This window comes from Alligator mississippiensis, chromosome 1 (assembly GCF_030867095.1).
Source record: "Alligator mississippiensis isolate rAllMis1 chromosome 1, rAllMis1, whole genome shotgun sequence".
Taxonomy (NCBI): domain Eukaryota; kingdom Metazoa; phylum Chordata; order Crocodylia; family Alligatoridae; genus Alligator; species Alligator mississippiensis.
In genome coordinates, this window is record NC_081824.1 from 189,551,996 (window position 1) to 189,578,864 (window position 26,869).

Below are 26,869 nucleotides of genomic sequence, written 5' to 3' on the forward strand. Positions count from 1 at the left end.
TGTAGCCACCATGGATGTTACCAGCTTACATCCCACACCAAGAATGGCATCCAAGCCTGCCTTACAGATCTACAAGAGCAAGATTACAACTCAGAATACAAACCTAAATATTACTGAACTTATACACTTCATCCTCACACACAACAACTTCAGTTTCAATAACCAACACTTCCTCCAGACCATGGGCCTAGCTATGGGCACCAAAATGGCCTTACAAGATGTTAACCTTTTTACGGACCACCTGGAAGAATTTCTCAAGAACTGCAACATCAAACCAGTGCTATACCTAAGGTATACAGATGACACCTTCATCATCTGGACCAAAAACTGCAGTCTCTGATTGATTTCCATCACAAATTCAATAACCATCACCCCTCCATCAGACTAGCTCTTAAAATCTCCAGCATCAACATTTCCTTTTTAGACACTATGATCAATATCCAGAATGGTAAAATACAAACCACCATATACAAGAAACCCATGGACCAACATACATATCTACACAGAACCAGCGATCACCCTACACATACCCTGAAATCTGTAATATACAGCCACACCCTCCAATACTACTGAATTTGCACTGAGGAGAACACCCATGATCATCACCTCACAACTCTCAAAAGGGCTTTCACCCACCAAGGACATTCCTCTGTCACAACCCAGTGATTTTGGTGCCTCGGCACTATGGAATTTTCTTGTCACATGAGAGCCTCTTGCACAGTGAAGGTTTTTGCTGCATAAAGAACCCGTGTGCAGGAGAGAGTTCCCGCCAATTTGCAGCTGTCTTTGCAGGGTGCATTTTTCTTTGCAGCACAGAAGTGCACGGTGCAAAGAGTTCCCGCTATTCGAATGCAAATTTGTGTCCCGCTATTGGCTAGTGCTAAATTATTCACACGTGGCGGCTGGTAATTGGCTTGCTGGCCGTTTAAAAATTCACGCGACTTCCGCCCAAGTCGAAGAACTTTGAGCATGCTGCAGAGTGCCTCTAAAGAGATCTGACTTGCGGCTAGCTGGTCGATAGACTGATCACCTATCAATCCTTCTTCCCGTCGCCGAGCGCAATCCCAGATTGCGGCTTAAGTTACGGACGGATTTGCTGGCTTTGGCCTCGCCAGCTGGAACAACTTACATTGTTGTTCAGACGACCGGACCGTTTCCGTCGCAACCACCCGCGACGTAAGCAAAGTTTTTACCACCATTAAACCTCGTCTGCCTCTCCATTCACCAACCCGCCCTGACGAACAAGCAATTTCTAAATCACCTTGGGTCGGCTCCGGCCATCCGAGACATCCTCCAGAGAGATAGAATGCATTTTGGAAAAAGTCATCCAGATACCATGTGAAGATTTGCTGCAATACAAAAAGAAAATCCCCGCAAATCACGCACCATTTTTTATGACATATCACCCTTCCCTGGAACCCACACAGAAAATCCTCAAACAATTGCAACCCATACTAAAAGAAGACCCACTTCTTAAAGAGATCTTTCCAGAACCACCCACCCAGGCCTTTAAACAAGCCAACCTGAACCTTGCCAACCTCATCACCAGAAGCAAACTTCCTATAGCTCAAAGCACACCAAGTGAATCCAGACCATGCCATGACAAGAAATCTAAAACCTGTCATGAGATATATCTCATACAGCTAACTAAATGCCCTGATGGAAAATACATAGGAGAAACCGAACAACAACTGTGCATCAGAATGAACGCACACTGAAAATCTATCAAAGACAAAAATACCCAATTACCTGTGGGTTCACACTTCTCACAAGAAAACCACTCTCTCTCCAATCTCTCAGTTCCAATCCTCACAGGGGATTTATAAAACACATTTTGTAGTCAAGCCCATGAACTTCACTTCATAAACCTACTGGATACAAAAAATCATGGACTAAGTATAGACATTGGATTTATGGCACATTATAACCTGCCTGACATCTAGTAAACCCAGGTAACCTGCCTGCATTGGTAACCTGCCAGCTCATATTGGATTTATGGCTGCCTGCCAGCTCAACATTCCCCCCCACAACCTACCTGTCTCACACCTATTCTCCCCATCCTCTCTGATCCTCACTTGCATGCATTTGCATTTTCAGAGACCTGCGTTTTGCATATTGGCTTCCGTTCCACCCAGGAGAGCACACAAAACACCACCAGACTCTCCCTATGCCTGAAGAAGGGTGTTTGTGCCCGAAAGCTTGCAAAGAACAATTTTTCCAACGACTCAGGTGGTCCAATAAAAGATACCACATTTACCCAAATAACCTTGTCTGCCTATCTCCTTAGACCAACATGGCTACAGCCAACAACCCTTCTGTATAATGGCAACATATAAAAAAAACAATGTATGGTTAAAGCTGGATTTAAATTTTAGATCAGTCAGACCTCAGTATCCCTAAACTGCCACTTGTCCAAACTGGTCCCAGCAACAGTTTGTTAGCATACTAATGTAACTTGTCCACATTTCACCTTTAAAGTAACACTGCGATGGTCTTCCGGCTGCTCCCTGCTAAGAATGCCTTGAACTGGATGAACTCCTAGACATGGGAAAACAAACCCTGGAAACCTAGAAATGAAAAACATATTCACAAAACAGGCATCAGACTAATAATGAGTTAAGGCTCCTGTATATTCCTCATCAGTAATCCATGTGCACAGCTGCACATCTTGTGACAATGACTGGAGAATGGAAATCAGAGTACCTGGGTTCTGATTTTGCCTCTGATATTACCTGCTCTTTGATCCTGGGCAAAACATAGTCACATTTTCAAAAATCCTCTTTGCTTTTAGGTAATGCAATTTTTGGATAGCCAATTTGACAGTGCACAGTTTTCTGAGGCATTGCTCCCCCATGGTTTAAAATGATTTCAATCATGTTGTGGGTGCTGAGCACCTCTGAAAAATCACACCTCTGATGTTCAACGTGAGACACTGAGGCAACTGAACAGAGAAACTTCTTCTGAAATGTTAGCTTCATCTTCTCTGTGTCAATTTCTCTCCCTCTGTAAAATGGAGATATCTCCCTAACATAGGTGATGTATTTTTTAAAGATCTTTGAGATCTTCAGTTTAAAAAGAGCTATAGAAAAGAAAAGCATATTATAGCTCATTCACAAAAGTATTCTGCCAAGATAGAACCTGGCATGAAAAGGTAGAAGGTTTCCAGAGAGACACTTTTTTGTAGAAATCAAAATAAAAACTCAGCCGGGAAGCAAAGACAAAGACATCCTGCTGGCACTTGACTTAAAATGCCTTTTTGTTCTTGAATATTCTGTCTGGTGTTACACAACTTGAACACTAATAGGGATAGATGACCTTAAACAATTCCAGATATTGCATATAACTGTCTTTTAAAAGGATGTTCTGCATTTTATTGTGCGTGAAAGAGTCAGAAAACATACCTAGCACCATTCTGTTTGCTCAGAGGAAGTTATATGCAGAAGTAGGAATCAAGGCTCCTGGATTCTGTTCTTTTCTGCCCCATTCAATCATGTAACTGTGCATTACTTACTCAGTTTCTCCATTCCTCAGCTTATCTGTGAAACTGGGTAGCCAATCCATCTTACAATGGTGTTGTGAGCTCAGCATATGTTTACAACGCTCACAAAAATACACAAGAGAATAGTTTTAAAACATTATTGATCTCCTCGGTGTCCTTTAACAAGCGTCACACCTCATTTATTAATTCTTTTTTTTTTTTTTTTGCACTGTAAGTGTTAGCAGCCTCGTGTAGCAGGACCACATTGTGCTAGGCAGTATAGATATATACACTGCACGAAATAAGAGCTCCTGACCCAAACTCTGTAAAACCTAAGACTTGGCTCTATTCCATGAGCTATTCCTTAATCTTCTGTGGGTGTTACCCATGCACAGTATAAACCTGTGTCGTCTTCTTTTCCCAGCCATAAACAATATCACCTCATGTTTTGAATCGCACAGCACCAACATCAAATTTCTGTTACGTCATATTAAAGTAACTATTATTTTAATCACAGACAAGTGATTAAATTGAGACAAGGTAAATTGAGTCTTTGACACAAACTGTACCTGTCTGAAAGCTGCATAATTTTTTCATATTCTCCTGAATGTTCAGCAACTACCACAAGGGCCAAAACTTTAGCCTGAAATAACAGGAAATACAACTGTTATACCTCAGAGAAGCAACTGTAAATCCTAGTGTAAACTTCTAACTTGGTAAAACCTCCAGGTTCTTTACTTGTCAGCTTTTGAATTATAACATTAAGGTAGGGATAGTTTATGTGAAGTTCACTGTCCCATAGAAAATCTGATTTTAAGCAGAGGTGTTGGAGAAAAGGTTTGACAATTATATGTTTCCAGCAACCATTCACTGCAACCTGCACCACTGATACAAATATTTGAAGGAAAAGGATGGAATGATCTGGAGCCAAAAGCAAGAGGTAAAAAAAATAATAATCAGATTTTGAATAGTTCTCAAAAAATTCTATTTCTATTTTTCATTTTAAAAGGACTGGGCAGTTAGGTATTTCAAATTCCAAAAGAAATCAAGTCTCACATTTTTGGCATAGCTTCATAATAAAAATATATAAGGACTAAATATATTAGGCACTGGAACATTTCAACTGTAGGCCACTGTCTCTTAATGAGAACTGGATCAGGTTTTAATTAGCTTCAAAGGAGCTAGGTCAGGGCATAGGTCAGTACTGAGTGAGTTTTTCCTGTCTAATGGCTATTTTGAAGGCCTCTATAACATTAATTTATCTTAGTCCTTTCCAAGGGGAAATGGCAAAGCAACATAAGTAGCATTCACTGGCAGCAGTCTCTACAGACACAGAGGCTGAAGGACACTATCATTTCTAGGGCATTTCTACTGATTCTGAGTGCAGGGCTGAGGAACAGAAAAGAGTAGCAAGATGGTAAGATTGCTGCCCGCACGCTCTCTCAGGGGCAGGCAATTATTTCAGGTAGAGGGCTGCTTACTGAGTTTTGGCAAGCCATCAAGGCCACATGACAGAGGCGATAAATATTAATTTTCTAAAATTTTAGGGGCCCCGCAAGGCAGATAGAATGGGCTGCATTTTGTCCACCTCTACTCTATCTGCTATGATAAAAGACTTCAGTTGTCAGTGCAGTTTCTAAGATGAGCTGTGTCAACATATAAAGGAACAAGACTGAAAACCTAGTACTGCAACACACCCATACAGCTATAAGTAGTATGAACCTTTTCAGGGAGAGTGGCATAAAAGTCAAATAAATAAATGTCTTGCATTCAGAAGCTTGTCTAGCTTTATGCACATTGGTCCAATAAAATATGAAGGCAGGGTAGATTTGCAGCTTATAGGCTAACCAAAGTGTGTGTGTGGTGGGGGGACGGGGAGGTTTGGATGCATGTGTGCACGCTATATCACGTGTGTGTGTGTGTGTGTGTATACATACACACACACACACACACACACACATACACATGCTATATATTTACATGCATCTGTGCATGTGTGGTATATGCAAATATATATGGGACAGATTTTCTTGAGCATCTGAGCACAATGAGTTTCAGCTCACAAAAGTTTGTGCTATATCCATCCATCTAGTTTGGTTAGTCTGTAAAGTACAAGTCTCCCCTGCCTTCTCCTTGACCTCTGACTAGCAGGGCTCTCACTATGTCTCTGCCTGAGACCAGCAGTCACCATGAGAAATCCTTGCCCCTTGCATGATTCCTGGACCCTCCAGGCTTCAGCAGCGCCTGGACACCACCATAGTGAGGTTAGTGGAAGGCAAGATTTCAGAGCAACAACCTGGATCCAGTGAAACTGAGCTTCCCCAAGGCAGGACCTGGCTGCAGCACAGTGGATGCTCAACACCCCCTGCACCACCTGGGTCTGCTCCATGGGTGCATCATGGCAGCCGCACAGGGTCCTGCAACCTCCTCAGACTTGCACCAAAAGCCTGTCCTGGAGTGGGTATCTGTGTACGGGCACTGGTGTATATGTGTGTGGAAGAAGAGTGTGGATGTGTGGGGAAGTGTTGGGGGGTGGTATTTGTCTGTGTAGGGGGGTGTCCATGTGTATGTGTCTGTACATGTGCATGTGGGGGATGTCCGTGTGTGTGTGTGTGTGTGTGTGTGTGTAGTACCTCTGTGTGTGTGTGTCTGTGTGGGGGAGGAGGGTATAATGGGGGGTGTCTGTGCATGCAGGGGGATATCTGTGCATGGGTGGTACCACTGTGTTTGTCTGTGTGTGTGGGTGAGGGGCAGGGTGTACAGTGGGGGGGAAGTGTCTCTGTGTGTGTCCATGTGCACGTGGGGCGTGTCTGTGTGTGCGGGTGATGCGTGTATAGAGAGGGGTGTCCGTGTCTGAGGGGAAGGGGCTGCCCGGGTTGGCACTGACCTCCTTGGCTGCTCGCAGCACGTCCTCCAGGTCCTGCAAAAGACAAGGGCACCTTGAGCACGAGCCCCGCACACGCCGGGGCCCCGCGTGTGGGGGTGGAGGTGCGGACCCAGGGGGGAACTTACCGGCTGCAGCTCGGGCGCCGCTAGGTGGCAGTGACAGTCCACAAGGCCTGCAGTCGCCGCCATGGCGGGGGCCGGTTTCCGCCCAGGCAGTCCCCGCGGGGCTCGGGCGGCGCCGCTTCCGCTGCCGGCGGTAGCAGCGCGGGAAATGGCGGCTAGCCCGGCCCGGCCCAGAACAGCGGAGCCGTGCGGCGGGACGCAGCGGCCAGGCCCCGACCTGGCTCCGGCTCTGGCCGACCCCCGCGTGCGCTGCTACTCCAAGCGCTGGGTGCGCGAGGTGCTGGCGCGCTGCGGCCCCTGCGTGCGCGCGCTGCTGCCCGGCGCCGGCGCCGAGGAGTCACAGCCGGGAGACGCGCTGTGGGTGAGGGCCAGGGCCAGGGCCAGGGCCGGGCCCGGGCGGGCGGGCGGGCAGTGGGGCCGTTGCGGCGCTCTGGGCGCCCGGGCTTTCTGCGCGGCGGTGCTCTGTGTCTGTCTTGTCGTCTACTTGTTACTCCTTAATTCTTGAGCTTTTCTGCCGGTTTTTATTGGATTTCGTGTTTGGCTCTTATGTTTTACTGGCACGGGTGCATTGTTTTCCTGTTTCTATTTTATTTCTTAGTTTTTGTGTGTTTTTGCGTTTTTTGTGGGCTTTTTGTTTTTTTTGCGGGGAGTTGTTTCTTTTTGAGGGGGGTCCTTGGTTTGTTCTTTGGTTTTTTCCATGTTTTGTTCCTGTTTGTTTTTTGTGGGGATGGTTTTGGGGTTTTTTGGGGGAGGGGGTTGGTTTCAGGGGTGCTGAGGGGGTTGTGTTGGTATACTTTTTATTTTATAATATTTTTAAAAATGCGTTTCTTTTCGTATTTGTTTTACTTTATTTTTCTAGTTGATTCTTTTGTTTGTTTTTAAATTTTGTGATGTATTTATTAATTTATTTGTTTAGTTTGACATTTATTTATTTATTTGCCTACAGAGCAGTGTGTTTTCTTGTTGCAAAGACCTGGGAAAAACGCCCTCCCAACAAGTGGAAATTTTAAGAGCTAGCATTTCCCAAAGGGTGCTTTGAGAAGGGATATCTTGAGTCTAAAAAAAGGTTGAGAACCGCTGCTCTAGGCTGAGGGCAGGCATTGGTGGTGTGCTATACATGATGCCAGGGGTCACACACCAAATGATGACAATAATAAAAAGCATTGAAAACTTTTACTGTCATTAATCCGTCTTTAGGGAGAGAGGGGTAAATAGCATTTGATCATGTGACTAAGGATTGTAGTGTATATGCAGGGCTCTATCTAAGATTTCACAAACATACTCATTGAATTTGCATGATTTTCCCCCCATCCTCTTGGCTACCCCTACCAAATATCAAATCCCTCTTCCAAAGAATGGAGGAACTAAAGAGTCTTAAAAACACAGCTGTAAGATTCGTGTTTGTTTGTTTGTTTGAAACATCTGAACTACAGTAGCAGATGTTTTCCAAAAAATAGACTGACACAGATCATTCAGCCCAAACATTTCACGTTGCAAAATTATTATAGTCTGAAAACAGGACTTCCTGTTGAAAGTATCAAACAAAATGTCATGCCCCCTCTACCTTTTATAGTCATATTAAGACCTGTTGCACACCAAAGCAGCTATCACAATAAAAAGCTCCAACCAGCTGTAAAGTTAGACCTCAAAAATGTGTACTAACTTTCTAACTGGTTGCTGTTGAACTTTAATTTGCACGTGCAGCAGGATCTCCCCTGTGGCTAGGAGTCCTGTCAGCTGACAAGACTCCCAGCCACAGGGTGTACCTTGCCCAGCATGAAACCCCTGAGCCCTGGGGAGTGTACCTGATCCCCAAGGGTTGTGAGTGTGTGAAATCCCCAGGTTGACACAAGGCTCTCAGTCTCAGCTGCACTTCATGCAGCTGGGACCAGAAGCACCCATTAATTGAAGGACTCTTGGTCCTGGCTGCATGTGAGATGCAGCAGGGACTGGGAGCCCTATGAGGTGTGGGGCTGTAGGTCCCTGCTCCACATGGCCCCCGTGGCTGGGATTCCTCTCAGCAAAGCTGTGGAAGCCTTCTTCTTGCCAGTGCAGGGGGAGCCCAGATTCAGGCTCCCCCTGCACCAACAATAAGGCACAGTTGGATCTAATGCATGATCCCACAGTCACACCTCCTGCCTTGTGCATGTATGGCAGGAGGTGTGACTGTATGGATCACTCATTAAATCCAGTTATGCTTTACCCGAATGTGTAGAGGAGCCTCAGTGGGGTTAAGTGCATGTTGTTCTGTGGCCTCTCATTACATCATTAGTAGAAGCATTGCAGCAGGTCAAGGGAAGTGTTATTCACATTTATTCAGCACTGGTGAGGGTACCTCTGGAGTACCATGTCCACTTTTGGGCCCCCCACTACAGAAAGGATGCAGAAAAATTAGAGTCCAGCAGAGAGCAGTGAAAATGATGAGGAGGCTGGGGCACATGACTTATTGTGAGGAGAAGCAGAGGGAACTGGGCTTATGTAGTTTGGAGAAGAGAAGCGGGGGTGGATTTAATAGCAGCCTTCAGCTGCCTGAAAGGGGGTTGCAACAAAGATGGAGCTAAACTATTCTCAGTGGTGGCAGATGACAACAAGGAACAATGGTCTCAAGTTGCAGCAAGAGAAGTTTAGGTTAGATATTAGGAAGAACTTTCTCACTAGGAAGGTAGTAAAGCACTGCAACAGGTTACCCAGAGAGCTGGTCAAATCTCTATCCTTGGAGGTTTTTAAGACCTAGGTAGACAGTGCCTTAGCTGGGGTGACATAGTTGGGAACAGTCCTGCTTTGAGCAGGGGGTTGGACTAGATGACCTCCTGGGGTCCCTTCCAACCCTCATTTTCTATGACTCTATGATTACCAAGTTTCTACTGTTGTCAAGTTGGGATAGGACTTCAGCAGTTTTCTAGGAAGTGGAAACAGGTTACAGGGTACTTACCTTCTGTCAGTGCTGATATGCTCACCAGTGTAACTTTAAGCATTTTGATAGCTATTCATTTCTTACAGAATTTTGAAACGGCTGTTCAGGAAAATATTACTATTAATGGAGAGCCCTGGCAGGAAACTTCAGATGAAGATGAGCTTCAAAGTGGTGTGTGTTTAGTTTATCTTATATCTTTATTTTATGCTAAGCATTTACCTTACTGTTAAGGCAGTAAATCTTCCTTTAGTTGAAACTAATAGATAAGTGTTATCAAGGGGAAAATAAAATAACACTGAGTCCAAGTCTGCACATGTCTGATTGAGAAATTAGATTCACCCTTGCAGTACAGTATTTCTCCACAAATAGTCTTGAGAATTAAATGTAAAGAGAATGTAATTTGAATACATAACCCAGGAATAAATGGGAGGAGGAGACAGAGGAGGAGAGGCATATTTTCAGAACCATTTGTGTTTCTCTCTAAATGCCTAACTCCCATTGAAATCAGTAATTCAATTGAATCAATGAACAGGGTTTGGCATTTAAATACCTTTTGAGGATCTGAGGTTTGGTTACCAAGGAGATAGGTGACTTTAAAATTCCTTAAGTAGGTGATACATATATAATTTAATACATATTTTAAACTTCTTTACATAAACAATGTTTATGAAAATTATCTTGTAGAAGGGTTCATAACAAAACGAAGGGTACAGCATCTTAAAATAACATTATCTTAGTCTAGGGGAAAAGTCATATGCAAATGACTTGTTTCACTTCCATTCAGACTTTCTAAAAATATAGGCTAAACAAAATTTATTTGGGAATATCTTTTATTGGAGTAACTGGGAGACGTTAGGCAAGCTTTTGAGCATAAACTTTCTACAACAGACAAGACAAAACCACCTTTCCACGGAAACCCACAAAAATAACAAAAACAAATCTGACTGGCCCTCCCTTTAGGAAGAAACTTAGTGCAATCCTCAGCCAATACAACTATCAAGACAACCTCTCCCCTTTGGAGAGAAAAAACAAATAGTTCTTATTTGAAGATCCAACAAACAAAACAGTGATCAAACCAACAGATCAAGGAGAGTCTGTAGTCCTCAACATCAAAGGCTTCATTAACAAGGCAGACAGACAGCTCTCTGACCCCCAGCAATTATAAGAAACTCAGAGAAGACCCCAAAACAATATTTATCTTTGAACACAGACATTATCAAATCATTTTCTTATCAACTCCAAGAAAAAAAAAAGCACAAACTTATCTCCTTTGCTTTTGCCCCAGGAACTCTTTACATGTTCTCCAAGGTACACAAACAAGAAAACCCTGGCAAACTAATATCCATCTTCAGTAACTTCACTGACCTACTAGTAGACTTCATATATATCAGGGGTGTCAAATAAATGGCCCATGGGCCAGATTCAGCCTGCAGAGCCCTGCCATCTGGCTTCCAGTGCTGCCCCTTGGTCTGATCAGACCCACAAGGTGCCTGGTGCATACTCTTGGTGTAGAACCAGCCTGCAGGCTGGATTGGGTGTACCAGACCCTCTCTTCATACCCCATCACACCTGATCTGGTGACCAAACGAGCCAGTCCCACAGCTGCTGGGGCAGGCAACATACATGGTGTAGTCCATTCTGGCTGCTGCGGGATCTGTGTCTCATGCAACACAGGCCCCAGACCAGCTGGAGTAACTGCTGGATCAGATATGCGTCTGGTCCACTTACGGGTCTGCTGCCAAGTGCACTGGGGAGTCCCGTGTCCCGTCCCGTCCCATCGTCGTCGCCCGCCCGCCCCCCCTCCTGTAGGATGCTCCATCTGCCCCACCATTGCGGCATTCACAAGCTGCCTGGTATCTTGAAGTATATAGAAAAAACATTTAAAGCTGTGTCTATTTCCAAATCGCCGAATCTTTCCGAATCTCTCTGAATTGATTAAAGGGTCTTCTGATTCGATTCAGATTCAGAGATTCAGCCACCAATTCGGGTCAAATCTCTACCGAATTGAATCAGGGACTGAAGCTTTGCACGGCCCTACTATTTATCTGTATATTATGCATCTGTCAGCTGCTTCTTACTTGGTCTCTACCAAGTTACTGCTTCTGATAACTTTTTTTGTTCCTCAGGTTTACCGATCACTTCAATTAACATAATTAGGTTAAACAAAAGTAATGGTTTTACCTGCTATATGTCTTAGACAAGGGGTCGGTCATCAACCTGTGGCCGGCTCTGTCCATGCTGCACCAAAGCCAGGTGGCAGGGGGAAGCAGGAAAGGTCCTAGTGCCTGCTTGTCTCATATCTGAGCTAGGTCATACCAGTCTCTTGCCAGAAAATGTTGCTAACCCTTGCCTTAGTCTGTTTGCTTCTTTCACAGATCTGAGGAAGGACGTTTGTGCCCCAAAGCTTGTCTAATTTATCTGTTAGCAAGACAGTTGATTCAATAAAAGGTATTACCAAGTAAACTCCCTTCTCACATGTCTTCTGGATCGGGGATGGCCTCCTGCAGCATGTGCCATAAGTGGAATTGGCAGCTTCTGTGTGTGGCATATGGAATAGGCAACACAGTGATGGATAGGGCAGGGTCCACAGGGAAGGAAACAGAAAGCAGAATAGCAGATGGGGTTAAAGGATAGGGATTGGAGTGGCACGTGGAGAGACTATGCAGCTAATTTGTGTTATGCCTTCCAGAAGGTTTTCAGTTTTATAAATTGTAGCATCCAGCCTGTGTTAGCTCTTAAGGGTAGTAATAGAAAAAGAAACAGTAATAGATTGTCTTTGCAAGGGCTGTAAACTGAATGTGTAATTATAGGGGCCTTCGGCAGAAAACAAGATAAGATGCACCTTATACATTAACTAAATCAGAGATGCCTAAGGGGCCTTTAGTAACCTTTAGCATTCAGTGGAAACTATATGATTTGGTTGTATATACTGGTTACTTGGGTTTTTTGCCTTGCATACTTCAAATGGTACATCTCTGTTTTAGACTTCAGCGTAATGGAAAGGCACCCAGGCTGGTTTAACGCTTTGTGCTTTAGAAATAACTTATGAACATAAAAATTATGTGTTTATTTTAATCAAGAAAACAAGTTTAGAGTGTAACGACAGTTACTGCACTCAACAAAACAAAATCCTCTTTTCCAGCCATGTATGTCTTGTGTTGTTTAAACAAGTGTTGTATAAAAAATTCAGCACCCTTCTAGAGTTTAATAAATTATATGCAAGAATTGATATTCCAGTAGCTATAACTGTAGCTTGAAAGGTAGGGGAATTAAGATTCACTTCTTATGTCCTAACAGAAATTCAAAAATATTTTAATAATGTATTTAAAAATCCAATTAACCTCTGTAGGAAAAATAAAAAAATAGTAATATTTTTACTTACATTTTTTCATTAAATGAACATTTTATTTTTAAAAAATTGGGTTAAGGAAAAGTGTAAACTGACAATCCTGGATAAATATTTGAAATAACTTCTCATATCTCTACATCATATAGACCCCCTTCTAGGATTGCCATAAAAATACTTTGCCCATTAAGAAGTCACGATGAGGTGGTGCTGCAAAGATTGACCAGGAGATGGGGCTCTAAATCCACCTTTATGCAATATGCTAAGCAGATCTAAAATATGTCAAGACTTTGAACCCAAATGTACTTTGGATGGAGCATTGTAACTGCTATCCTAACTCCCCTTTGCTTCTGGCTTTTGACTTCTGTTTTCTGTTGTCTAATGGTAGATGATGTAACCTGAGAGTAATAAGGGCAGGTATTTAACATTTTACTTAAACAATCTGAAGTTTTCAGTTTTAAACAGTTGTCAGATTTAATTGCAAAATTGCAGATGCTCAGACTATAGGATAATAAATACTGTAGACACTTTTCATAGGACTCTTCAATTAACAAAGGTGAGAAACTGCCATGTGTATTTTCTTATGGCATTAAGAACCTTTTAGAGAGCTAATATTAATAGAATATTTAATATAATATTTAATAGAACATTTGAATTAAGTGTGTGATGTACAAGTACACAAATGGAAAATATTTAAAATTGTATCATTCATTTAATATTGTATCCTTCATTGCCAGGATTGTGTGCTGCCTTCTCAGAACTTTTTTTAATGGTACAGAATATCAGCCATTACTGCTGAAATAAGGTAGTGCCTTTAAAAATACCTAGTCTTTTATTGTGAGAGTCACCACGTAGTTACAGAAAACTGTTGATTCGTATGGATTGCAAGGCCTTACTTGAGTGACTTCAGACTGAATACATTTCTGAAAAGGCTGCCACAACATATGAAAGCAAAGGGATTTAATAGCCATAGCAAAATACTTTTCAGATTTAAGGCCAGATTCATTGCCTGCTGAAATTAGTTGAATTGTTCCATTAATTCCATGGGCTCTGATTACAACTTTATTCACCTATTACAAATTATTACTCCAGTGTCAACTGTATTTGATGCAGGGTGGTGTTTTGGAGAACTTTCTTTTTACGCAAAGACTTTATTATATGAATGTAGCTTATTTTCTAAAGCATATAATTAGGGGCTGTATGTTTAAAACCCTACCCCCAAACAAGTACAAAACAAGTTAAACAAATATCAATCCCGTATTTACAGCTACTCTTAGCAAAAAAAAATCACTCTTTTTTTAAAGTCAGTTAGCCTGAGAAGGATGCAAGAGATCCAAGCTATTGATCTCATTGAGTAACGATCCACATGCAGTTGTATTATTAAGCTGACCCTCAGTGTGTTAGTACATTCTAGCTTTTGTACAGTCTGTGCTTTTTGTATAGCCCAGCATCATGTCTGTGTATGAATCCACCTTTTCTGTTTATGCTGTACTGTAGTTTCTGAACACCAAGCATGTGGGCCACTAGCAACTTTATACTTCCAACATAATGGAAGTGAGGCACCCCTTGTAGGACTTAGCATTGCTTTACAGGTTTTAGCCAACAGATATTAAGTTTAAACGCATCATTACCTGCTATTACAAGGAAAGGATGACCAAAAAGAAGTGCATGACAGTTGTGTTTTAAGCTATCCATTTAACTCATTGGTGATATAATTTATACCAGACTACTTATTACAGATATAACTCTTTTTACTTGCAAGGTGTCTTGCTTTATTTCCTGTAAAAATATTAGTATTTTTCAAGAAGGCACTATAACTTTGCATACTGTCACTTTATTGTGCTTATGAATATAGGTTCTGATATCAAAATCCTTGAAGATCAATTTGATGAACTTATAGTCGAGACTGCTAGCAAGCGTAAGCAATGCCCCAGAAAAATAGTGGTACATATCATCAAGACCATGAAAGCAGAGCAAGAAATATTGGTGAGTAATTTACAATTCTGATGAAAAGCATAATTTGCATTGGACTCGAGATGTGCGTTTGAAAGAAAATAGAGGAATTCTGTCAACATAGTGGCTGAGACATTGTGTCTGAAGTTTTTCCCAACTTTGTTTCTGGTTCTATGGCATCTCTGAGTAAACTGCTTCCATGTCATAGTTTCATAGTAGCTAGGGTCAGGAGGCACCTGAACAGATCATCTAGCTTGGCCCTCTGCCACAGGCAGGAATGAATGCTGGGTTCACAAGACCCCAGACAGGTGATCGTCCAACCTCCTCTTGAATTTACCCAAGGTAGGGGCGAGGACCACTTCCCTAGGAAGTTGGTTCCAGATTCTGGCTACCCTAACTGTAAAGTATTGCCTTCTGATCTCTAACCTAAACCTATTCTCCATCAGCTTATTACCATTGTTCCTTGTCACCCCAGGTGGTGCTGGGGAGAGTAGGGTTCTTCTTATTTGCTTTTGATCTCCCCTGATGAGTTTGTAAGCATCCACCAGGTCCCCCCTCAGCCTTCTCTTGCCAAGGCTGAACAGGTTTAGGTCCCTCAGTCTCTCCTCATAGGGCCTGTCCTGCTGCCCTCTTGCCACACAGGTGGCCCTCCTCTGAACTCTCTCCAGGCTGGCCACATCCTTTTTAAAGTGTGGCACCCAGTACTGGATGCAGAACTCCAATTGCGGCCTGACCAATGTCGCTCTGAATTGGCTTGAGATGCATCTTTGGATGCATGACAAGGTATGGCTTGCCTTGCTGGCTGCGGTCTGGCATTGGTGGCTCATGTTCATCTTGGAGTCAATAATGACTCCAAGATCCCTTTCCACCTCTGTGCTTTCAAGAGGGGAACTCCCCAGCCTGTATGTATGCTGTGGATTCCTTCTCCCAAGGTGCAGCACCCTGCATTTATCTACGTTGAACCCCATCCTATTCTCATCTGCCCACTTTTGTAATCTGTCTAAATCTAGTTGCAGCCTCTCTCTCTGCAACTCCCACTGAAGGGAGAGAGAGGCTTGAAGCAAACTTGAAGGGAGAGAGAGGCGAAGTGAGCCTCTCTCTCTGTCCAAGTGTGCCTACCTCACCCCACATCTTAGTGGCATCAGCAAACTCTCTGCATTGATATATCCTTCGGGTTAATCAAGGATAAATACCCATTATATTGTGCTAAGTCTTAATGAATTAACACTCTGGTACTGTTCATTGGGTTATTTAAGCACATGCTTCCAATGGTTACCCCTATGCTTTAAAATTCAGTATGTGCTTATATACAATACTGAAACAGGGCCTCTGAAATCTTTGGAAGAAAGCTGCTGTAGAAGAGTAAAATGTTGAGAGAGAGAGAAAGTATGTGCATGTGCGTGTGTAGAGCTCTTTAATTCTTCCTGAGTCAGCAGGCATGGTGTTGTCAGGGCTTTCATGAAATGGAATTACTAACCTCATGGTTCCAAAGCAGCAGTTCTGTAGATAAAACCTTCCAACTACATCACGAATATCACATTTTTAACAGTACCAGCTCCTTGATAAATCATACAGCAAGTCATGAGCCACATTTATTCAACTTGTCACCAGTAATTATGAGGAACAGTGACTAGCTGCATTGTGCTCCTCAGGACAGAGTCTTCATTTCCTCCAGCAGGTGGTCTGTTACAGAGTTTGTAAGCACCTTCTATAGTATTCAATATCCAGGTGTTTAACTTAAAATATGCAAGCAGGCAAGTGGAATAATGACCATCAGATAATCAGGGAAACAAGGTTATATGGTTTAATCAATAGAGATATTAATCCTCTGATTTGGGGCATAATTTTGGTAGTTACTGGAATTGGCTATATCTAATGCCATGAATTTTAAATCTCTCCCATTAAAATATATTTTACCACTGCATTAGTCCTAGGTCAGAGGAGCCTTTTGGCCTACCTGTTAAGTAGCTAAAAGTAAGCTTTTTTCCATTCATGCATCTGGTTGGCCTGGTGACTTGTCCACCCTCCTCTTCCTCAGAAAGTCTCAGTTACCAAGAGCATGTTGATCTACACACAGACCGTGCATACTTGATCTGCATATAATCTTAACTCTAACTCCTACTTTGTTTCCAATTAGTACATTTTTCCTTGGCTTTAGAAAAATAACTTTTTTCAGAGTATTTTCAGCCTAAGGGTGCAGGGCATGTTTCTCAAGCCAGGTATAGGAAATTGCTTGTAGCTACTTCAAGGTTTGTACACTTATCACTAAACAGGGCATGATTTTTTTTTCACTTGTTACCATGCATCTAGAAAACACGGCTTGGCATGTATGGTTTAAGTGCTTGCTGTACAAATGTGAAAAAAAACACTTTCAGTTGCAACGTGTATCTTTTGCAATAGGGGGCAAGCCTAGATTTCCATGGATGTTCTGGCTAAGGTCTGCACTGCAGGGTTTCAGTCCTTCAGCTCATCAGTAAAGAAACCTGCAGTGTTAAATCATTCTTACCCTTTCTGAAGGGTAGATCCCCAAGGTAAATCACTTAATGTTATGAGGATGTTGTTATTTGCTGAAAGGATTTGTTCAGAAAGTGCTTTAGAAGCTTGTGTTACATCTCTAAGATACAAAATTAAGTCTTGGAGTTCACAGTGGGCAAGCAAACATATTTTTTTCAAAAATCTAGAATACTGCATCCCAAAATGTACTGTTTCATATAGTCTAATAGTAGTCAAGCAGTAGTACACTTCATAGAGGTGTCTTAGGACCATAGGACCCTGCAGTGGTCTACTGTTACATTTTTGTTGGGAGATACAGTAAGGCTGTAAATTTTTTGCACAATGAATGTTAGTTTTTTCTGCAGAATCGTGCAGTATTTTCCAAAACAACACTCCTCCCAAAGAACAGCCAAACAGGTTTTACATAAGTGTCATGATACAGTCTCCCTACAGCTGTGAAAAGGAAACAGCCTCCCAGAGAGTCTGTTCATCAATATGTCAAAGAATACTTGAGACCAGTGCCTGTTGCATTTCCCTCACTTGGGACTGTCACCTCCTGTATTTCCAGACTTGCTAACAAAAATGTTTCAGCCATTAGAACTTTGTTCCAATAGTGACTGCTTTTTGTTCACAATTTTAAGAAGGATTGGAGGAGAGTCTTTCAGTGGGAGAAATACTTTTTGTACCCAGCTTAAAAATGCACGAGTTCACCTTTACCTTGTATGTGTCTAGTGTTCATGATGTAGGTGGTGATTGCTGGTAATGAAATAAGCTTCTCTTCTACCTCATAACTTCTCCTTACTTGACCTTGAAGTGAAATCATAACACTGAAATGTTACATACATCTCTGCAGCAACTTACTCATGTTGTGTCACAAGATTCACGGCAAGGGTCAAAGAGCAGGAGAGCCCGGGTTGTGAGAGACTCTTCTCATTCATACACAAATACCTGTAAAGACAGAAAAAGAACAAACACCACTGGTCATAATAGTAGTTTTTTGTATAAATGTTCCCTTTGTTTAGGCTTCGTGAATGGTTCCTCAGGAGTTGCTATGCAATTCTCTTTCATAAATTGTGCAGCAGATGGCAACGCGTCTTCCAAAATGCCTAAACTTCAGCAGGACAGCCTCTTTTCTGCCATGCTAAATTTGACAAACTACAGGACAATATCGTGACTAGATACAATTAGTCCAGAAATGTGCTCAGTATATTACCTTTTCTAGCAGTTCTCTAAATTAGATGTAGAGTACTGAATACATGTTTTATAAACTTATTGGTTGCTCTTAATAACTGTGCTGCTGTCCTCCTGATAGTAGCTCTCCATTGTGCTGAGTACTGCGCAAACATGGATATTAAGGCAATTCTTAAAGCAAAAACAATCCAAAATGAAATAATTTTCATTTATTTTTGTGCATGCAGAAGCTCTACAAGCCTGTTGTAAAGCCACAAGAGATAAGACCGGAGCCATCTCAAGGTAAGTATCTGTCAAGTCAGTCCAGATGCATAGAAAAAAACACTACCTTGTTGAATTGTCAACTGCAAAATTTTAAAGTCCCATAAAATTACTGTCTTTCAAGTGTGACTGTCAGAGTGGAGACTCTCAATCAGTATGTTCTGTTAACATAATTATGTTATAGTACTCCATTTCAAAACCTGTCTATCCCACCCATGTAGTTGATCCAATGAATGATATCACCTGTGAAAATGCTTGCCTCTCACACTTTTTGGCACTCAGTTATTTAAATATGCTTACTATGGCTGTAACTGGACCAAAGTGATAGGTGCCTGTGGTAGCTAGGCATCCTCATTCTTTATTAGCACACATTCATTTCTCTTTTCCTGAAGTTTCATGCTAATATTTACTCTACTCAAGGCCAGATCAGCTATAAATTGAGGTTACATTGGTTCATGACTACACAAAGCAGGTTTCTGTCTTCAGTTATACTGTTGGAAAACAGATAATAAATGAGATAGACTGTGGCTTGACCCACTATGGCAGGAGTGCTCAACCTCCAGCCCATGGAGCCTTGGAATCTGGCCTGTGAGGCTCCCCATGGGTTGGGAAATTTGGCAGAGGGGGGAGCAGTGGCAGTTAATACCACCACCCCTTCTCACTGCCAAAATCCCAAGCCCTGAACAGCAGGTCAGAGCTGAGCCACAAGCCTCCCCCGACATTGCCAGATCGGGGCTGGGCCACACTCCCTTCCCTGTGGAGATGGTTTGGGATTGGCCCATGTCCCCTTCTCCCCCTGCAGATCTAAACCATGCCTCCTTCCCTCTGCCTGGCCAGGTTGAAACTGGTTCATGCCCTTCTCCACCCAGCCAGATTGAGGCTGCCCACACTCCATTCCTCCCATGGGGTTGGGCCATGACCCTTCCCACACAGGGCTGGGTCAGGGATGGATCAGCCCCCTTCACGCCCCTCACCCTTCCTCCCTGCAGGGCTGGGTTGGGGCCAGGCCAAGCCCCCTTTCCCTGCACAGCTGGATCGAGACTGAGCTGCCTCCTGCCGGACATCTGGGAGGGGCTACGCTGGGTGTGGACCTACCCTGGATACTGGATTGCATCTATTAGCCGAATCCAGCCCACAAAGGGATCACTCCTGTCTGGCTTATTATTTATGCTTTGTGAGACCTAGAAATGCTTCACAACCATTTGATTCCCAGCAATAGTCAGGGCTGGGTTGATCTGTAAAAGAAGTAAAGTAGCAAAGAATGCATTTTTAGACATGGTTATCTTTCAGTATTTCATGTCCATAATATTGAATTTTTACATTACAATAAGCACCGTACAGTATTAGTATCAGTGTGCACCTGTGGCATGTAAAATTGTAGCAAGTAAAGCAGAAAGTGTTATCTGTTGTCAAACTTATCGTTAGGGACCTATCAAAATCATGACTGAAGTGGGCTGCATGGCGGCTCCCATAAGTTTCCCAGTGTCTTCCATTGCTTTAGAAACAGGATGCATACCATGGAAGTTGCAGCAAAGTTAGTTTAGGTTGGTGGTCAGGAAAAATTTCAGTTAGAAAAGAGAGGCAGTGGAATAGACTGCGTAGGGAAGTTGTGGAACCTCCATCATTGGAGGTGTTCAAGAAGTTGGATAAGCACTGATCAGGGATGGTTGAGAAGTAGGTATGGCTAGAGTGCTCAGTAAAGAGCAACAGTTGGAAGCCCAGGAAAATTCCCTCTGCAACACACAGATCACTGGGAGATGATGAAAAGAGCTCTGTGGCCTAGAACTGGTGGAGATTGGAGAAGACCACACTCAGCAGCAGGAGAATAAAGCAGAGCTCAACAACAGGCTTAGTTATGAAAGAAAATTAAAGCAGCTGAGGAAAGGTTTATGGAGGGAATACAGAAAGGAGAGTTCTAGCTGTCCATAAGAGGATGTGATGTGTGAAGTTTTGCTTGCTGTCTCCAGGCTGCAGAGCAGAATGGAGAGTGTTCAATTTTCCCATGCTTCTGGGCTTTGCTTGTTGCCACGTAGCTGGGAAGAAACTTTTCCCCTCCTGTTGCTACAGCTGTTAGGGTTTCTTTTCACCTTCCTCAGAACCACTGGGGGTTGGCTGCAGCCAAGACTAGGGATTTTGACTGGCATGTGCCAGTGCTTTTATTGGGACTAAAACTTGGAGGATTCTTTCAGTGTCTTAGACAAGGACTTGTATGGGATGGTTTGGATGAAGATGATCCTGCCTCGAGCAGGGTGCTGAACTAGATGACCTCTGGAGGTCCCTTCCAGCCCTACCTTTCTGTGATTCTGTGAAAGGGTTTTGAATATAGTGAACTGGGAATACTGTGATTACAAAGCCTTTGCTATAATTTGCTATCTCATTCACAAATGCAAAAATGTTTAAATAAATAAAAATATGTAAGTATGACTGAACTGAAGAGTAGCTAGAAGCTTCCAATTTGCAGGTTTCTGGTCTGACTTACTTTAGGCAGCATTTCCTCTTTGTGACTGAGAAGAGACTCTGCTTCCAAAAATGCCCACATGTGTTGCAAAGGAGCCAGCAGGAACTAAAGAACTTTGTGGGAGTTTCTCAGTAATGGGGCTGGCTTTCAGCATGGATTGACAAACTGTTTGAGAGACAGGCAGTCTGTTCTCCATCATTCTTTAGTATTAAATAGTAGCAAATTACTAACCAAAAAAAGAACATGGTTTGTGCTCAATTTTAGTATTTGCAGCCTCTGGAGAGTTCATATGTCCCAGTTTAGTAAGTGCAGTGGCCAGAAACCAAAAATGTTTAGATTACTCAATACCTTTCATTTCCTTTTTTCATTTCCCTATGTTTTGGGAAGCCTAGAACACAGGAATGTAATATTCTCCGTGTAAAGCTCATCCTCTTCATACTGCATAATTTAAAGTGGCATTTTGCAGATTTTTCTGACTACCTGCGGGCATCTCCAGTAATTGCTTTTGTCTTTTCCCTCGCAACTGGGGAGGCTTTCCATTCCCCAGTTTTTTGTCACTGTAGGCTATCATCACTCAATCACAGACAGGTTGTCCTGTTCATGGAGAGTATCTGTTCATAACCAACCTATCCTTATTCAGTTTGAGGGATCACTGTTCAATGATTATCTTCCTCCCAGAGTCTGAGTAATCATGTTATCTTGGCATACTTTGCCATTTCTGGATTGTGCTGCCAGAGACCTAGATACAGCACCAAATTAGGTCTCTACCGGTAGTGTCCCTTCAGGATAGTTCTCCCTTTCATTCACCCTGTTATAATTTCTATAGCAGTATAAGATGAAAGCTTTTCCTGTATCTGTGGTACCACTTCTTCTCTGAGCTCCTCTCCCTTTCTTCCAAATTGATCCAATAACTTCCTATTTTGTATAACAAGTTCTTAACTTTTCTGGTAAGGCATTTGTTGTTTGAGTTTTGCTGGCTGGCAACAGTTAGTTGTAGATGCAAATGATGAGTATTGCCAGTCTGGTTGTGTAAAACCTTCACTGATTTTTCACCACTAATGTTTTCACAGTTATGTTTATCATTTTCTGACCTGTTCAACAAGTTCTTTCAAGCTTCATGAACATATATCTATATATAATAATAATATATAATAATGCTTTATTTGTATTTATTTGTAACAGTCTTCTCTCCTTCCTTTCTCCCATCCACAAGCATCTTTGTATGCTGTGGATGGAACCTTGCTTTATTTTTCCCTGTCCTGGTATAGTTGTTGCGTACAGGAGCTATTGCAACAGGAAGGATTAACAAGCCTACTAATGGCAACATTTAAAACTTAGCATGTTGCATTGCAACTGAGAATTGAAAGTTGGTAAATGAATCCTGGACCTGCAGTCTAGGTTTGGTAGGAAGCAAGGAGTAAGAAGGGTAGTGAATAACAAATATTTCTCATTTTGCTTGCAAGCATCCAAAGACCCTAGAGCCATAGGGTATCTTTACGCATGCTCCGGAGTTGGGGTCACTTTAATTAGAGCAGTTTTTGGGAGCCTCTCTATTTAAAGCACCTGCAGCATCTTGTGTATTCAGCGTCCCACGCTTTAACTAAAGCTCATTTGATGAGTTTTAGTTAAAGCAACCCCACCACCATTTTGAAGCACAGGGACAATGAATACATGTGCTGAGGCTGCTGGAGCTTGCTAATTAGCGTGCCCCAGCAGGCTTAGTTAACTGTGTCTGCTCCAGTGTATCCAGGCAACAGGCACATGTATAAGTGGCTGTAGATCTTACACCAGTTCAATTACAGTTCTGTAAATTTGTGTATATACTAACTGCTAGTGGAACTGATGTCTGACTAGATGACTGAGGATTTTTCTTTTGTTTTTTTTAAATGTTTTTGGGTTTCTTTCTGTTCCTGAATGAAGAAAAATTGTTACTAGCTTGTGGAAGCTCTTTGAATAGGGGTACTGTATTCTTGTTTAAACACTGAGGCAAAAGGGTTGCATAATATTCTGTGATTTAATAATGGCTTTATCTGTTGCCCTAGGCTTTTTGATGCTCCAGCCACTGGGAATCCTGGAGAGAGGATCTGCATATTCCAAGATATGCATATTTTAAAACCTAGGTTGCTAGATGATCTATCAAATTATTGAGTTTACTAAACTTGCAGAGCAGTTGATTTCATAATAGTCCTTTCTATGAAAGTATAGAATCACAGAATGTCTAAGGCCTACTGTATGTTCAATCATTTTAGTGGTTTTATAATTAATTACCCTTGGTGTTTCAGTGTCCTCTTTCCTTCCCTTCTCCCACCCTCCGCTTCTGAGTGGTAGAAAAGCCCTCTTTTTCTTCATGCTTTTGGAGTAATATAAAATTATGGTATATGCTTCTTTACAGCTGATTGCATGGCAGATCTGAGACAAGTAACAGGAGTAACATCAAAACAAATTGGCGAAGCAATGAAGGTAAGATCTGTGCCAGCTAGAAGGCAGTCTTTAGCTGTAATTTTTGTTACCTTTTACTTTCAACATACTATTTCTTTTTTTTGAAAAACAACCTGATGAAGCAGAAGTACTTATTAGTCATAACTACTTTTCTGTACAAAAATTTACCTTCTGTACTCATGAAATGATTTGTGACTATCTCTCTCTGAGATAACTGCAGTAGTCTAAAGAGAAGGTTGATTTTTTTTTTTAAGGTTCTAAGCTTTTTTTTCTTTTTAAGACTTGCAAGGAAGAGCTTATAACAAATGCGTCTGTGTCCATAGTGTAGTGATTTACAATACATTTTTGTCTTTGAAAATCTAATATTTATGGAAGTTTGGTACTTATAAAATGCCTCCATGACATTTTATTTTCTTGATGGAAATTTAAAATGCCATACCTCTTCTTCTTGATAAACTATTCAAATGTTGTTTTGTTTGGTCTTTAAACCTACAATGGAAATTCCTTACATGATCTACTAAAGGTCTGTGGATTGGTGTTTTTTAATTCATAACTATAATTTCAAAGGCTCGTATTGAGGTTGGAGAATGTTAAAGCTTATGGACACGTCATGGTTATTAATTAATTATTGTTCTGTTCTACCCATGATTGGTTTTATTGTGTAACTTGAGATGCGTGCTTCTTTGGTGTTTGTGTGTCTTTTTGTTTGTAGTCTCTCCCAGCACTGATAGAAAGAGCAGAGGGATTTTCCCAAGCACTAGCTTTGCAACCAGTCTTGGAACTGTGCAAGCTCCGACAAGAAGTTTTTGCTGGTTGTAAAGCTAAAGAAGAAAATAAAATCCAGAGCCTCATAACAGAAGTGGAGATCACACCAACAGAGACTGCTGCCAAGAAAAATTCTGTGCTGAAAAGGAGGAGACCCTCAGATGCAATACAGTTAGCACGCTATCCATTGCGACGAAAGAGAAATAGTCTGAATACATGAAAGTTTTTATATACTTATTTTCAAGCTTGAAAATGTATTCTTCTTTTGTCCACTGTATGGTTTAACTGTTTGCTTTTCCAAGGGTAAATTCCAAAGTTTTTTTATAAGAGGGATGTAGCCTTTCATTTTTCATTAGCTTCTCAGTAACGTAGCCTTTCATTTTTCATGTCATATTTCCTAGTTATATGAAAACCTGAACATATCTATAATAATAATATACAGTAATATCCATTTTAGCATACGCTCATATTCCCACCAGACAATTTTTTATCATCTTCAGAATTGGAAACTTTATGGATTAGCCATTTATTGCAGGACTAGACTCTGGCTCAGATGTTTCACACTCATGTACATGCTTGACTTTATGCATCATGAATAGTCCTGTTGCATTGACTGAGATTACTTGTGCATCTAGTTAAGCATTTATAGGAAAAGATCAAAGAACAAGCCTTAGACCATTATAAAACAGCTTTCCATATATGTATCCAGACTGCTGTTTGCTTTACTTGTTGAGTATGTATGTTTAAAATATATCAAAGCATAATCTTTACATAGAAGATAAAGTTTTGATTTATTAAATTCAGATGTGATTGCAAAAAATGCATTTTCTAGTCAACTTTATACTAAAATTGGACTGGTTTGGCTTATTTTTGTTTAAATTGGCCAAATCAGTGAAATTTTGATTCATTTTTTTTTTTTTTTTTTTTGCTAGTAGCGTACATCGACAAAAAGTGAGACCCCCCCGATGTCATCTTTGACATAACTGCATATATAGACTCAGGTTTGAGGATTCTGATTTAGAATTATGTATGTGTGTGCCTTTATAAAATATTTGACTAGTCTTTTAAATAATTTAGAATACAAAGACATGAATATCGAGCTGTAGAGTGTCTGCATATATATATGTACGTAAAACAAGAAAATTGCAGTATAGTAAATTGAACATCACATCTTTAATTATATTAAATGTTTTTGCAGTCAAAGCTGTATATAACTTCTTGGCTACTAATTACATATGCTTGCAATACAAGCTTAATTTCTGTAATGTGAAGTGCTTCCTCACAAGTTAACTTGTTCTTGAAGAATTTCACTGATCAAGTTGACTTCAGTAAGAGGGAAAACTTAGCTTCCAAGAGACTAAAAATATTTAAGAAAATTTGGTTAAATTGTAGATCTGATAAAATATTTAACTAAAAAAAGTAATTTGTCATGAAATGAGAATGTGTATATTTAATATATGTACATAAACACTGTTTTTATGTCTAACTTGTGATTTGTATATTTGTAAATAGAAATGTCAGCTTTTAAACAAAGCAGATAAGCCAATTAAAATAAAATGGTCTGAAGTTCGAATCTAGTTTATTTACCAGTTTAAGAGTAGTTATCCAATCTTGGACTATGAAGCATCTAGTAGGTTAGCATACTTGTACTTCCGCAATTGCATATTTAAACTTTGATTTAGGTAACAAACAGTACCATTTAGATTATTTGTCCTTGCAGAACCACTGCTAGCCAGAAGTGTCTGTATGAGAGAGACACAGGACTAGGATGAGTAAAGGTATGAGATTACTTTACCACAGGCATGTCAGACTCACGGCAGGGCTCTTTGCAAGCCAAATCCTGTTTGGGGCATGCAGAAGTGGTAGCCACAGTTCCTCCAGCCTGGAATACATGGTTGTGGCAGCGTTGGCTCCTATCCAGGACACCCTTGGGAGGCACCAGCCTCTACCACGTGCTCCATGCTGGAGCTGGATCTGCAGCCACTGTGTCCCATGCCATGACAGCAACTGTAGCTGTGGCTCCAACACAAGGCACAGCAGAGACTGGTGGCTGGGGAAGCAAAACCATGGTAGTGACAGCAGGCAATGTGGCTGAAAGGCAACTGGGGTTGCGTCAACCCTCACTCACCCTTCTGCTACTGATTACCATGTCCACGGGACCTGTTCCATGGCCACTCCCCCCAGCCATGCCCCCCTGCCAGTTTCTAGTGGCCCGTCGGTAGTCCAGTAGGTTAGATAGGGCAGCTCCTTGGGCCAGGTCCGACCTGCAGGCTGTGTGTTTGACACCCCTGCTTTAGTATGCATAAAAAGAAGCTAGAACAGCAATCCGTTGACATTATGCAGTATTGTCCTAGTTGGTGGGAATGGGAAAATCAGCCCCACCCCAATTATCCTTTATGTCCTTCAAGATCCAAACACATTCTTAGTGCTAAACAGAATACTGATCTAACTCCTTGCTTTCTACATGTAGGACCAACGTGCAAGAATTGTTTCTCAGGGTTTTGTACCAGCATCTGTCATAGTGACTGAGCATCTACTAGGACAGGTTTAACAGAAGAGACA

At 41.7% G+C, this 26,869-nt stretch overlaps 2 protein-coding genes across 7 annotated transcripts in view; one reads left to right on the plus strand and one right to left on the minus strand.

The window, feature by feature from the left end:
• TATDN3 (TatD DNase domain containing 3) overlaps positions 1-6,573 on the minus strand; it is a 34,322-nt gene extending 27,749 nt beyond the window's left edge. For 5 of the 6 annotated variants that reach the window (XM_019483191.2, XM_019483190.2, XM_019483194.2 and 2 more), the window contains exons 1-4: positions 6,491-6,573; positions 6,366-6,398; positions 4,048-4,121; positions 2,471-2,567 (exon numbers count right to left, since the gene is read on the minus strand). In XM_019483191.2, coding sequence (XP_019338736.2) covers positions 2,471-2,567; positions 4,048-4,121; positions 6,366-6,398; positions 6,491-6,553 — 267 coding nt within the window. In that variant the 5' untranslated portion in view covers positions 6,554-6,573. The remainder of the gene's footprint in view (positions 1-2,470; positions 2,568-4,047; positions 4,122-6,365; positions 6,399-6,490) is intronic. The other variant, XM_059717945.1, reaches the window with a different exon arrangement.
• NSL1 (NSL1 component of MIS12 kinetochore complex) lies at positions 6,552-25,880 on the plus strand. Its single transcript, XM_006268125.3, has 6 exons — positions 6,552-6,848; positions 9,488-9,572; positions 14,603-14,733; positions 18,612-18,666; positions 23,496-23,563; positions 24,255-25,880. The coding sequence occupies exons 1-6, from the start codon at positions 6,552-6,554 to the stop codon at positions 24,525-24,527; spliced, it is 909 nt and encodes a 302-aa protein (XP_006268187.1). The 3' UTR covers positions 24,528-25,880.
• Positions 25,881-26,869: the final 989 nt, after the last annotated feature.

Coding starts and splice junctions, on each gene's coding strand:
- NSL1 (XM_006268125.3), top strand. CDS start 6,552: ATGGCGGGGGCCGGTTTCCGCCCAGGCAGTCCCCGCGGGGCTCGGGCG. Junction 6,849..9,487: donor AGCCGGGAGACGCGCTGTGG/GTGAGGGCCAGG, acceptor CATTTCTTACAG/AATTTTGAAACGGCTGTTCA. Junction 14,734..18,611: donor AAGCAGAGCAAGAAATATTG/GTGAGTAATTTA, acceptor TTGTGCATGCAG/AAGCTCTACAAGCCTGTTGT.